Source organism: Ranitomeya variabilis, chromosome 8 (assembly GCF_051348905.1).
Source record: "Ranitomeya variabilis isolate aRanVar5 chromosome 8, aRanVar5.hap1, whole genome shotgun sequence".
Classification (NCBI taxonomy): Eukaryota; Metazoa; Chordata; class Amphibia; order Anura; family Dendrobatidae; genus Ranitomeya; species Ranitomeya variabilis.
Window position 1 is genome coordinate 171,782,421 of NC_135239.1, and position 12,894 is coordinate 171,795,314.

Here is a 12,894-nt window from a genome sequence, read left to right on the forward strand (position 1 = left end):
AGTGCCAGCCGTGCCTGCCTGCCTAGAGTGCCAGCCGTGCCTGCCTGCCTAGAGTGCCAGCCGTGCCTGCCTGCCAGAGTGCCAGCCATGCCTGTCTGCCAGAGTGCCAGTTGTGCCCACCAGAGTACCAGTCGTGCTCAACCATACCTGCTCCCACCTGTTAATAGTGTTCAGTCCCTCAGTGGGATCAGCTGACACAGCCAAACACCACCCTGGAGTGGTACCTGGCAGCGATCTGCCGCACAAGTCTGACCTCGCCATCAGAGGCTCCAGCGAACACCAAAAAGTAGCTGCTCAGTCACGCCGCTTCCAGGGTAGTCTGGTTTGTGGCGCATTGGGGCCACATCCCCCTCGCTCACGCCACCCAGCATGGGTGTAACAGCCACCACCTCATTTATCTTAGCCTGAATTGTTTTTTATCAGCAGACATATAAGTGGTATAATAACGCTGATGATGGCATTATCAGCACTGGCCATATTGGTGGAATATTCAAAGCAGCGCAACACGGCACACATGTACCACATAGAGATCCACTCATTGGTGATAAAGTGATGTTGTTATGCAGAGAAGCTTGTGCAGCAGAAACTCCACTATTGCCTGGGGTAGCTCCTGTTTCTATAGAAAATTTGAGGGATGGAAAGCTGGACACTTCCATGGGATAGTATGGAGATGTTCGCTGACACTGGTGGGGGTGATGCTGTCACATCCTCTCTTTGCGGAATGGCAGGTGGCCCTGTTGATCATGAGCTAGAGGAAGAGATCGAGACTGCAGCAGAAGAGAGAGCAGGAGGAGGCTTAGATCTGTCATACTTTTTAACGTGTGTACTCCACTGCACCTCAGGCTTCGAATTCAGATGTCTTGCCATACAGGTGGTGCTCAGGTTGAGAACATTTATGCCTCAATTCAGGGTCTGATGGCACAGAGTGCAAACCATCCATCGCTTGTCGGCAGCACATTGCTTGAAGAAATGCACCACCAGGGAGATCTTTTGAGATGTCTTTGGTGTACTAATTTCAGTAGTGCAGTGAGCAGTAGCAGCCAATGTACTGGCTAGGGGCCGCCCACTGTGCCTTTGCACCCTGCTGCTGGATGACCATGGTCCTCAGGTGCCATCTGTGCACTTTCTGTAGTGGACCAGGTAGAATGTAATGAGAAAGAACTGGACCCACTATTAGCCATCCAATCTAAAACCTTTTCAACATCTTGTAGCCTCACCATTCGTGCAGCTATGAAACGATGCATAACGTCCTGTCACCTACTGTGGCTGTTTAGTTCTGACCCAAAGTTAGATACAGTATGTCGGATATGTGTGTACTCTGCATCCCGCGCCAGTGGGAGTACTGTCCTTTAATCCGCTGTGTTTTCTAGTACTCTGAGAAATAAATATTTGAACTATTTCGTTGCCATTTAATATAAAATCCTTGAATCAGAGACTATAAGGCTATGACAATGTAAAAACAAATTCTAGCAAAAGAAGGTAAAACGTTAACCCTTCTATATCACACCTATGTGCACCAGAAGAAGGTGTTGTAGATGGGCACATAGCAGCTGCAAAATGACCACGTCCTCTACCTGTATCAGTTACACCACCGCCATCAACAACTACACCAGCGCCACCACAGCCACATCCCCTATTGGATGTGGTCTTCATTTTTGGAAGTGGTTTTTGTAAACACTACTCTCAAAGAGATGGCCGAAGAGTAGATTTATTTGAAACAGAACTAGGAAACACACAGAACTCATTAAAAAAAAAATTGTCTAGAATTGGCAATGAGACGGTTAATGTCAATTATTTATTTCCCAGACTACTACAAAGCACACACTAGTCCTGAAAAATTATTTTTGGAGCCTAGACATGGCAACTAGACAGCTGATGCGAATTATTTAATTCTCAGACTACTTAAAAACACACACTAGTCCAGAAAAGTAATTTTTGGGACCTAGAAATGGCAACGAAATGATGGATGTCAAATACTTATTTCTCAGAGTACTAGAAAACACAACGGCTCAAAGGACAGTACTCCAACAGACGGGGGTGAAGAGTACACACAGTGGCTATTAGCAAAGTAGCAGCTCAGTACTACCACAGACATGGGTTGCATAGCACACACAGCATTCTTTTGCAGAGTGCGCAATCAGAATCTGTCCCTCACTGCCCCCCAGCTGCATCGTATCCTTGCACTAATGATAGCATATACAGGCCGGGTCACGTGCTACGTCTGCCTATCACAGCCTTGCCAACTCCTATCATGGCTGTGATGGCTCCAGAAGTGCCCACAGTCTAAAAGGATGTTGATTGGCTGCGCTCCAACCTTTCAACAAGCTTTTTTAGACTGGTGAACCCAAACAGGAAACCAGAAATATAGTAAAAAGCCCGTTTGAGTTTGCTCATCTTTATGAATTAGATCAAATATAATGCACAGTATGTGCACTGTACGCTGAGACTTCATTAAGATATGTTGTTAGTCATTACATGAGAAGTAAGAGAAGGAAGGAGCTCACTAGGTAGACAGGCAGAGAAGGCAGGCTTTGAGGATGTAATTAGAAAATGTGTGTTTAGCTAATGCATAATGAGTCACCAGCATAAATATAATCTGTGGTGCAGCAAGCACGTGATCACCAGATCAGTCTATCTCCTGAGAGCACAGCCTGTTGTAGCATAACTGAGGCTTAAATAGAAACTGTACTTTCAACAAACCTTTCATATAAAAATAGTGCAGGTGAATCTAAGAAACCTTCTAATATATCTTATCAGAGCAATCTGCTTCCTTCCCCACTTACGAGACACTTCTTCCCCTCCACCCTCACACTCCACACCCGCACCCCTGACTCCTGAACTTGTCATCCACTCTGTAAAAACATCAAAAATCCGTCTTGCTCAGACAAGACAGTCTGCCAGCATTATGTGTGGTCATATGATTATACTACACTCTATTGAGAGAGGAGGGAGTGGAGGAAGGAAAAGTGAAGAAATAAGTAGAGGGTGATGCAGATAGATGGTGCTGAGATTTCTAAAAAGTCTTTTACCTCACTCCAGTGCAGGATTTACATCAACACTGATCAGTATTGCTCTATAATGTCCTCCATGCTGCTGCTGCTTCCTTAGGTGTGCTAAAAAGGAAAGGACCAGAAATCCCTCTCTGTGTCCTGTGTTGTGTATGGGAGATGTCACGGCATCTAGTCTCATATAACTAGCTCACAGTGAATTGAAAAGTAGAGAGAGATGCAGGTAGATGGTGCTGACTTTTCTGACAAGTCTTTTACCTCACTCCAGTGCAGAATTCACATCTGCTATGATCATTATTGTTCTATAATTTCCTTCATGCTGCTGCTGCTTTTCTACATGTGCAAAAAAAGAAAAAAAACAGATATCTCTCTTAGAGTGCTGTGTTGTGTACGGAAGACGTCACAGCAACTAGGTGTTTTGCGTCTGGGTTTGAACCCTTGAGCCTGTGCTTTGTTGTCCATTTCTCTGTCCACCGAGCCATTTAAAATGCACCTTTTTTCCTTCCTGGAGTTTAGTTTATGTTATCCTTGCTTCTGTCTTTTTAGGGTAACAGGTGTTTTCATTTATTCATTTGTCTGCCCTATCACCTTTCGGGTGTGGCTTTATATACTTTCCCCCTGCTGGTATTTCCTGCTGGTGATAGTCTCCATTGGAGGTCCAGCCATACTGCTGTAGTTTAAGCCAGTTAGTGAAAAACCATCTAGGGTTTATCTCTCTGCTGTTTATGTTCTTCGCCCTGCACCTATCTTCTGTAGGCGACATATTTTGTAACACTACGTACTTAATCCCTTATTTTGTATTTTGTGGTTTGTTTTACTCACAAAAATTCTGAAATTCATAAAAAAAAGTTCTCGTGTCGCCATTTTCCGAGGCCTGTTACGATATGCACCAATTCCTCTGGCAGCAAAGCAGACCTAATAGAGTCACCCCGGTGCTTCATGATTGGGATGATGTTCTTTGGCATGCAAGTCTCCCCTTTCTTCCTCCATACATCATGGTGGCTATGTTGAAGTAACTTGCCATTTTTCTGCTCATTTTGGAGCAGTGGCTTTTTCCATGCTCATTGTATTTTCAGGTCATGTGTTTATATTGATTCTTTTGTACGTTTGCCTCTTCGCAAGAACCTTGGATTGTTTTGTATTTTTCGCACCAATGTACATACAATTTTAGGAGATAGACTCTGTTGTTCTTAAGCAGTCCGCACTTTTGGCTTTGCCACGTCTATTGCTTCCTGCCTTTATTTTTCCACCTGTCATCCTGCTTTTCCAGCTGTATTGGTTCTCGCCGTTCAACATTCTGTTAGACAACTTCTGATCTGCTGTATCATCACATCCGGTCTGTGATGCTCACACGGACCTACAGCTTAGAGAAACCATCTCACCAGTAGAGCCTATAGCAAAATGTTAATGAATACCCATATGCATCATGTTCAAGGATCATTAAAATAAACCATTTGGCTGAAGGTTTTATTGTAAATCACCTGTATCAAAGTCTGGAATAGTAATAAAATACTGTGTGAACTATAGGTTCTCTATAATAAGGTAATCAGAGAAAGACTTCTGCCATAATGGCTCTACAGACATGATATTGACCTGGGAATAAAGCAAGTATCTTTGGGTTGAAGATCTGTAATATACAGGAGTGAGACCAGAGGTTCATGCTCCTATTTATTAGGTTATATTACAAAAATTCCATAATGATGCAAAGATTTCCTAAACAGTAAAGGAATTTATAGATTTTCACTGTTATAAAGATTTGATGTTTTAAAGGGAATCTCCTGTCACATTGGATATCACTATTAACCTGGCGATATAGGGACAATCTGCTGGTTATTAGAGTTAGAAAGGTGCCTGGCTGGTGTACTGACAGTGCAACACCTGGGAGAAAATAAACTTTATTCTTCCCAGGAGCTGCTGGCTTTCAGTCATAAAAGCATGCTACTGACTGACAGCCGGCTCTGCGGTGCATCAGTGCCAGATTTGGCTGGATCTTTAAAATACATTTTCTCTGAAATGCCTCAATGTTTTTATCATCTCCAAAAAAAAAGTTGTGCAGCCAACCAAAAAGTAGTTAGAGGGTATTGCACACCTTGGTGATTTTCCATCTGTATTTGCAAGTAGAAGATTTGCAGCAGCAAAATGTTTGAGATGTTATAAAATGCTTTCCACGAGCTGCGAGAAAAAAAAATAGCTGCAGGGTATGGCCGGGTTCTATGTGCGCAGCGTACGATCCGCATCGATCCGCATGCGTCATGCGTACATATCTTTAACATTGTGTGCGCAGTGACATGTTTTTGCATGCGCTCTCTTGCGGATGCGTATGCATGCGTCGTTTTGAGGTGTACGGAGGGGTCCAGCAAACGCAGCATGTTGCATTTTTTGAGGCGTCAAATATTGCGCAATCGTCCACATGTGGACGATTGCGTCAAAAAATGAATTAGTGTCTATGGGAATGCAATGGTACGCAATGACATGTGTACGAATGCGTTCGATACGCATGCGTACTTTAGACTGCGCATGTGCAGAAAATTATGTCACCATGCGCATAAAAAAATGCAAACGCATGCTAAAACACATTTAAACGCAGGCACAAGCAGCGTTTTTGTTTGCGTCCTGAGCAAGATGATGCGCAGGGTAAGCATGCTTTTGTATGTGTTTTTGCATGCGTTTGCGCATGCAGACGATACGTTGAGGACACATACGCAAATGTGAACTTAGCCTAAATTAACATGGGGCGCAGATTTTGACTCCACATCATATCAATGTATACAAATGTATTACAATTTTTTACTGTATTTTTTATTACAAAGGGTAAAATCTGAGGCCAATTTTCATCATTACCCAATGAAATGGGCACAAGTACTGATTTGTTTTAGAATTTACCCCTGTGGATTTCTCTGCAAATCCAAAAAATATCAGTCTCTTGTCACTGTTCCCATGCAGAATGACATTATGTGACTCTGAATACAATTTTTTGACAGACTATATTTTGTTGAAGCAGATAAATATTTTGTGGCGCATACGAAAAATGACAAATTGTATTTCATTTTTCTTTTATTTTTCTTTTATTTTTATCTTAGAGATGATAAGAAAATATTTATTTCTTTTTTTAACAACCCCAAATTAAATAGCATAAATCTGGGTGTCATTGCTTCCTTAAAAAATAATTTGTTTCTCCATAGGTATAGTAATGGTTCACACTTTTCTTGTCTTCTACCATCTTATCAAGTCAAAAAAATGAGTAACATGCCAAAAGATCCTGCTTGAAACATTGTGAGAATAGAAGAACATCTGCTTTTAGAGAACTTGTGGTTTGCAGAAAAAAGGAACTTGTAGGGTGGGTGGGGTTGAAACAGATATATAGAGATGAGAGGGTTTAAAAGAAGAGTAGGCAGATTTGGGTATTAAAACATTACCTTTATAGAACTTCAAAAAAGGAATAAACAGGAAGCAGCAACCGGACCAGAGCACTACTTTCCTGGATCACAACTGAATGATTTGTGTGTAGCTTAGGTGATGGCGAGGCAGGGTTAGGAAGTGTGACATCAACAAGCCGAGCGATAACCACAATCTCTGTCCTCTTCCTGTTAGTAGGATCCTATTCTGTCACCATCTCGTGTGTACACAGACTCTGTGACGGGACCAGACTCAAAGTCACTGCAGTATGTTATGGTGGAGGACGTAGGACATAGGGTGGCTTGGCTTTTATATTGTGCAAGCAGACAGCAGAAGGAGAATAAAGTCAGAAGTGATCTTAGACAATTTGACGGATCGCTCATTACTATGCGAAAAATTAGAGAAGATATTTAATGATGAAAAGCAAAAACACAGACATAACAGGTCAAAAGATCAAAAGAGATAGAACTGGAATTAAGGCAAGACTGGATGGAGAATCAGTAATAACCAGATAGTAGTAATTAGGAGTCTTGGTGCAAAGCGTAAAAAATAGTGTATTAAATGGGGAGCAGAGACACAGCAAGATACCTAATGCCATCATCAGGGTCACCTACAAAAGAAAGAGGGGTCCAGCTTTTAATGGAAGACCATGAAAATGGTGAGTACCCTTTTCTTTTACTACTACAGGAAAGGACTTGTCATTTTTATGTTTGTTATGCTTTGGTTTCTCGGCATCTACATTATCACGTGAATTACTAAGATTACTGGAGGCACAGTAAACACTAGATGGACAGAAGAATTGGGACATTTACACTTTACACCTACAAGAGCTGTTGTCACGTCCCATCCTAAATTCATAGGAATTAATACAGAGTGGTTTCCCCCTTTGCAGCTATAACAGCTGTCACAGTTCTTGGAAAACTTTCTACAAGATTTTGGAGGTGTCTGTGGGAATTTTTGACCATTAATCCAGTAGAGTTTATGGGGTCTTATGTTGGAGGGGAGAGTCTGGTTTGCAATCTCTGTTCTAGTTCATCTCAAAGGCGTAGGATGGGGTTGAGGTGAGGGATTGAGGTGGATTGCCAGATCGTGAAGTGTGATCCGTCACTCCACAGAACACTTTTCTACCTCTTCAGATTCCAGCGCTAGCTGCTTTACACCACTCCATCCGACACTCGTATAGTGCTTGGTGATGTAAGGCTTGTATGCAGCTGTGATGGAAATACATGCCATAAAGCTCCTGGTGCACAGTTGTTGTGATAATGATAAGACCAGAGGAGGTTTGGACTCTGCAGCTATGGTGTCAGTAGAGTGTTGGTGACTTTTATGCTTTCTGCTCCTCAGCACTTAACGACCCTGCCCTGTAACTTACATGGTCTGATACATTGTGGATGACCTGCTGCTTTTCCTTCTACTTTTCAGTACCAGCACTCACAGGTGATGGTAGAATAGATAGGCAGGAATACATTTAGCAAACTGACTTGTTACAATTGTGGCCTCCAATAACAGGACCAGTGAGCTCTCTACCATGAGCCATTCTTTCATAGGTGTTATTAAATGCAGACTGCATGGTGAAGGGCCAGATGTTATACTCCTGTGGCAATCAAACTGGATGAAAAAATATAATTCAATTATTAAGATATTAGTCCTGATACTGTTGTCCATATAGTGCATCTTAAAACTGCATAATTCCTTATGAGTAGCTACAGATGGGGACATATATGAAAACAGGATGCAAATGTTAGGCTACCAATCATCTACGCCCAGGGGTTGGATTCAAATTTTTAACAACAGGTCCTCTAAGTCGCGGCGGCCGGATTTTTGGCCACGCCCATTTTCAATAACCCCGCCCATACTAATAAGCCACGCCCAGTGGCACGATTCATATTTTTGGAAGCATGCGAGCAGGTCTGAGAGTGCTGGAGCGCATACCTGCGCTCCTGTTACAGAGCCCGCCCCGACCGCAGGTGTCCTAAACGGGACTCAGAGAGGCAGCGCGATGCTGCCTCTTTGAGTCCCGTTCAGGACACTTACGGTCGACTCCGGGCTTTGAACAGGAGCGCAGGTATGCGCTCCCTCCAGCACTCTCAGACCCGCTCGCAGGGCAGGTTTGACAGCCGCTTTGCTGCGATTATACGCACCGTATAATCGCAGCAAAATCGTCCGTGTGCGCCTGCCCTTAGGTAAACCTGCATTCGCAGGGGGTTGGACCCGATGGCCCTTGAGGTCCCTTCCAACTCTACAATTTTATAATTCTAAGAATGCTAGCACCAAAGAACAGGGCGCTGATACTGTATATGGGAGAGGGGTGTTATACGGGTTGTGTACTACAGCTCTGCATTTCTCTATACATTATTCAAGGACCAAACAAACCTTGAGGAGTCTTCCATGATGTCAACGTGGCATCCACTGTGTTTCTAGCCAGCAGCTTCAGCTGGTAGCTAAAAATAAGAGAGAAAGTGTTAGGGGCACTGTGATGTCTATATGAACACGATCGTGTCATATACACATCAGCTTCTCCCTCCTATATAGTCCATGACTGGCTGCCACATCCAACAGGGCCCAGGGAAGGCTAGAGGGCTGCAGGGCAAAGGAGGAGGCTAGTGGGGACTGGGTGCTGCAGGGCCCAGGAGGGAGGCTACAGAGTCCAGCGGGAGGCTAGTGGGACTGGGGGCTGCAGGGCCCAGGGGGGAGGCTACAGAGTCCAGCGGGAGGCTAGTGGGACTGGGGGCTGCAGGGCCCAGGGGGAGGCTAGTGGGGACTTGGGGCTGCAGGGCCCAGGGGGAGGCTAGAGGGCTGCAGGGCCCAGGGGGAGGCTGGTGGGGACTTGGGGCTGCAGGGCCCAGAGGGAGGCTACAGGGCTGCAGGGCCCAGGGGGAGGCTAGTGGGGACTTGGGGCTGCAGGGCCCAGGGGGAGGCTAGAGGGCTGCAGGGCCCAGGGGGAGGCTGGTGGGGACTTGGGGCTGCAGGGCCCAGGGGGAGGCTACAGGGCTGCAGGGCCCAGGGGGAGGCTAGTGGGGACTTGGGGCTGCAGGGCCCAGGGGGAGGCTAGAGGGCTGCAGGGCCCAGGGGGAGGCTGGTGGGGACTTGGGGCTGCAGGGCCCAGGGGGAGGCTACAGGGCGCCCCCCCCCTCTATAATACTATCTACAAGGCACAAATACCGCCACACCATGACCAGATGACATATTACCACCACAGTGATCGAATAATATCAAATACAAGGAACAAATACGAAAACATCATGACCAGACCACATATTACCACCACATAGTGACTGAATACTATAGTACTGATCAATAATAAAAAAAAACCCACAATACTATCACCATAAGTGCCATTATACACAGGAGATCTGTACTTAGTATGCAGTGTCAGTGTACAGGTAATCCAGTGATCACCAGTGACATTATACACAGGAGCTCTGTATATAGTGTATGGGTAATACAGTGATCACCAGTGACATTATACACAGGACCTCTGTATATAGTATACAGTGTATAGTGTCAGTGTATAGGTAACACACTGACTCACCAGTGACGTCTCTAGGTGAAGTCCTTCATCTTTCATCCCGCACAGACCGCCATCACTTCATCCAGCCAGGACTCGTCTCTGCAGGAAATAACACAGTTATCTCGAGTTCCACTTGCAGAACACATTACTTAATTTTCCCAACTTTTACATTACACCACACGAAGAAGGCGACATAGTGTCACTGTACACAGTAATAGGACCGCCCCTCCATTTAAAACAGTGTACTCAAAAAATAAAATAAATACATCACTGCAGTAATAATATCCCTTAATTAGCCCCCTATGGTAATAATATTCGCCATCCTAGCCCCTGTGTGTCTCATTCCTGGCGTCAGCCATATGTTCTCCCATCCTGCCCTAATGAGTATCCATCCTGCCCCATATGATCTTCCCATCCTGCCCCATCTGTCTCCATCGTATCCATCCTGCCCCATGATCCTGCCCCATCTGTCTCCAATCCTGCCTCCAGTGTCTCCAGTCATGCCGCCATGTCTGTCATCCTGCCCCCTGTGTCTCCAATCATGCCCCGTTTCTCCATTCTGCCCCAGCGTCCATCGTTCTGCCCCAGCGTCCAGCTTTCTGACCCCCTGTGTCCAGCTTTCTGACCCCCTGTTTCCAGCTTTCTGCCCCCGTGTCCAGCTTTCTGCCCCAGCGTCCAGCTTTCAGCCCCAGCGTCCAGCGTTCTGCCCCAGCGTCCAGCGTTCTGCCCCAGCGTCCAGCTTTCTGACCCCCTGTGTCCAGCTTTCTGACCCCCTGTGTCCAGCTTTCTGCCCCCCTGTGTCCAGCTTTCTGCCCCAGTGTCCAGCTTTCTGCCCCCGTGTCCAGCTTTCTGCCCCAGCGTCCAGCTTTCAGCCCCAGCGTCCAGCGTTCTGCCCCAGCGTCCATCGTTCTGCCCCAGCGTCCAGCTTTCTGACCCCCTGTGTCCAGCTTTCTGACCCCCTGTTTCCAGCTTTCTGCCCCCCTGTGTCCAGCTTTCTGCCCCAGTGTCCAGCTTTCTGCCCCCGTGTCCAGCTTTCTGCCCCTGTGTCCAGCTTTCTGCCCCCCTGTATCCAGCTTTCTGCCCCAGTGTCCAGCTTTCTGCCCCCGTGTCCAGCTTTCTGCCCCTGTGTCCAGCTTTCTGCCCCCCTGTATCCAGCTTTCTGCCCCAGTGTCCAGCTTTCTGCCCCTGTGTCCAGCTTTCTGCCCCCCTGTATCCAGCTTTCTGCCCCAGTGTCCAGCTTTCTGCCCCCGTGTCCAGCTTTCTGCCCCAGCATCCAGCTTTCAGCCCCAGCGTCCAGCGTTCTGCCCCAGCGTCCATCGTTCTGCCCCAGCATCCAGCTTTCTGACCCCAGTGTCCAGCTTTCTGCCCCCGTGTCCAGCTTTCTGCCCCAGCGTCCAGCTTTCAGCCCCAGCGTCCAGCGTTCTGCCCCAGCGTCCATCGTTCTGCCCCAGCGTCCAGCTTTCTGACCCCCTGTGTCCAGCTTTCTGACCCCCTGTTTCCAGCTTTCTGCCCCAGTGTCCAGCTTTCTGCCCCAGTGTCCAGCTTTCTGCCCCAGTGTCCAGCTTTCTGCCCCCGTGTCCAGCTTTCTGCCCCAGCGTCCAGCTTTCAGCCCCAGTGTCCATCGTTCTGCCCCAGCGTCCAGCGTTCTGCCCCAGCGTCCATCGTTCTGCCCCAGCGTCCATCGTTCTGCCCCAGCGTCCAGCTTTCTGACCCCAGTGTCCAGCTTTCTGCCCGTGTCCAGCTTTCTGCCCCCCTGTGTCCAGCTTTCTGCCCCAGTGTCCAGCTTTCTGCCCCCGTGTCCAGCTTTCTGCCCCAGCGTCCAGCTTTCAGCCCCAGCATCCAGCGTTCTGCCCCAGCGTCCATCGTTCTGCCCCAGCGTCCAGCTTTCTGACCCCCTGTGTCCAGCTTTCTGACCCCGTTTCCAGCTTTCTGCCCCCCTGTGTCCAGCTTTCTGCCCCAGTGTCCAGCTTTCTGCCCGTGTCCAGCTTTCTGCCCCAGCGTCCAGCTTTCAGCCCCAGCGTCCAGCGTTCTGCCCCAGCGTCCAGCGTTCTGCCCCAGCGTCCATCGTTCTGCCCCAGCGTCCAGCTTTCTGACCCTGTGTCCAGCTTTCTGCCCCCGTGTCCAGCTTTCTGCCCCAGTGTCCAGCTTTCTGCCCCCGTGTCCAGCTTTCTGCCCCAGCGTCCAGCTTTCAGCCCCAGCGTCCATCGTTCTGCCCCAGCGTCCAGCGTTCTGCCCCAGCGTCCATCGTTCTGCCCCAGCGTCCAGCTTTCTGACCCCAGTGTCCAGCTTTCTGCCCGTGTCCAGCTTTCTGCCCCCCTGTGTCCAGCTTTCTGCCCCAGTGTCCAGCTTTCTGCCCCCGCGTCCAGCTTTCTGCCCCAGCGTCCAGCTTTCAGCCCCAGCATCCAGCGTTCTGCCCCAGCGTCCATCGTTCTGCCCCAGCGTCCAGCTTTCTGACCCCCTGTGTCCAGCTTTCTGACCCCGTTTCCAGCTTTCTGCCCCCCTGTGTCCAGCTTTCTGCCCCAGTGTCCAGCTTTCTGCCCGTGTCCAGCTTTCTGCCCCAGCGTCCAGCTTTCAGCCCCAGCGTCCAGCGTTCTGCCCCAGCGTCCAGCGTTCTGCCCCAGCGTCCAGCTTTCTGACCCCAGTGTCCAGCTTTCTGCCCCTGTGTCCAGCTTTCTGCCCCCGTGTCCAGCTTTCTGCCCCAGTGTCCAGCTTTCTGCCCCCGTGTCCAGCTTTCTGCCCCCGTGTCCAGCTTTCTGCCCCAGTGTCCAGCTTTCAGCCCCAGCGTCCAGCGTTCTGCCCCAGCGTCCATCGTTCTGCCCCAGCGTCCAGCTTTCTGACCCCCTGTGTCCAGCTTTCTGACCCCCTGTTTCCAGCTTTCTGCCCCCCTGTGTCCAGCTTTCTGCCCTGGGCCCCCCCGATCGCCGCTCTCAATTAAAAAAAAAAAAAAAAAGTTCTGCTTACCTGACCGCGATCCTGCTC

The 12,894-nt window shown here is 48.1% G+C and overlaps 1 protein-coding gene across 4 annotated transcripts in view; it reads left to right on the plus strand.

Annotated features, from left to right (window-relative positions):
* CYTH4 (cytohesin 4) overlaps positions 1-12,894 on the plus strand; it is a 159,427-nt gene that overhangs the window by 12,155 nt on the left and 134,378 nt on the right. Inside the window, exon 1 of one of the 4 annotated variants that reach the window (XM_077277857.1) lies at positions 6,396-7,062. The exons of 1 other annotated variant lie outside the window; for it this stretch is intronic. In XM_077277857.1, the coding sequence (XP_077133972.1) occupies positions 6,966-7,062 (97 nt within the window). In that variant the 5' untranslated portion in view covers positions 6,396-6,965. Of the gene's footprint in view, positions 1-6,395; positions 7,063-12,894 lie in introns of those variants that run through there. 2 more of the 4 variants (XM_077277858.1, XM_077277859.1) reach the window with 2 other exon arrangements.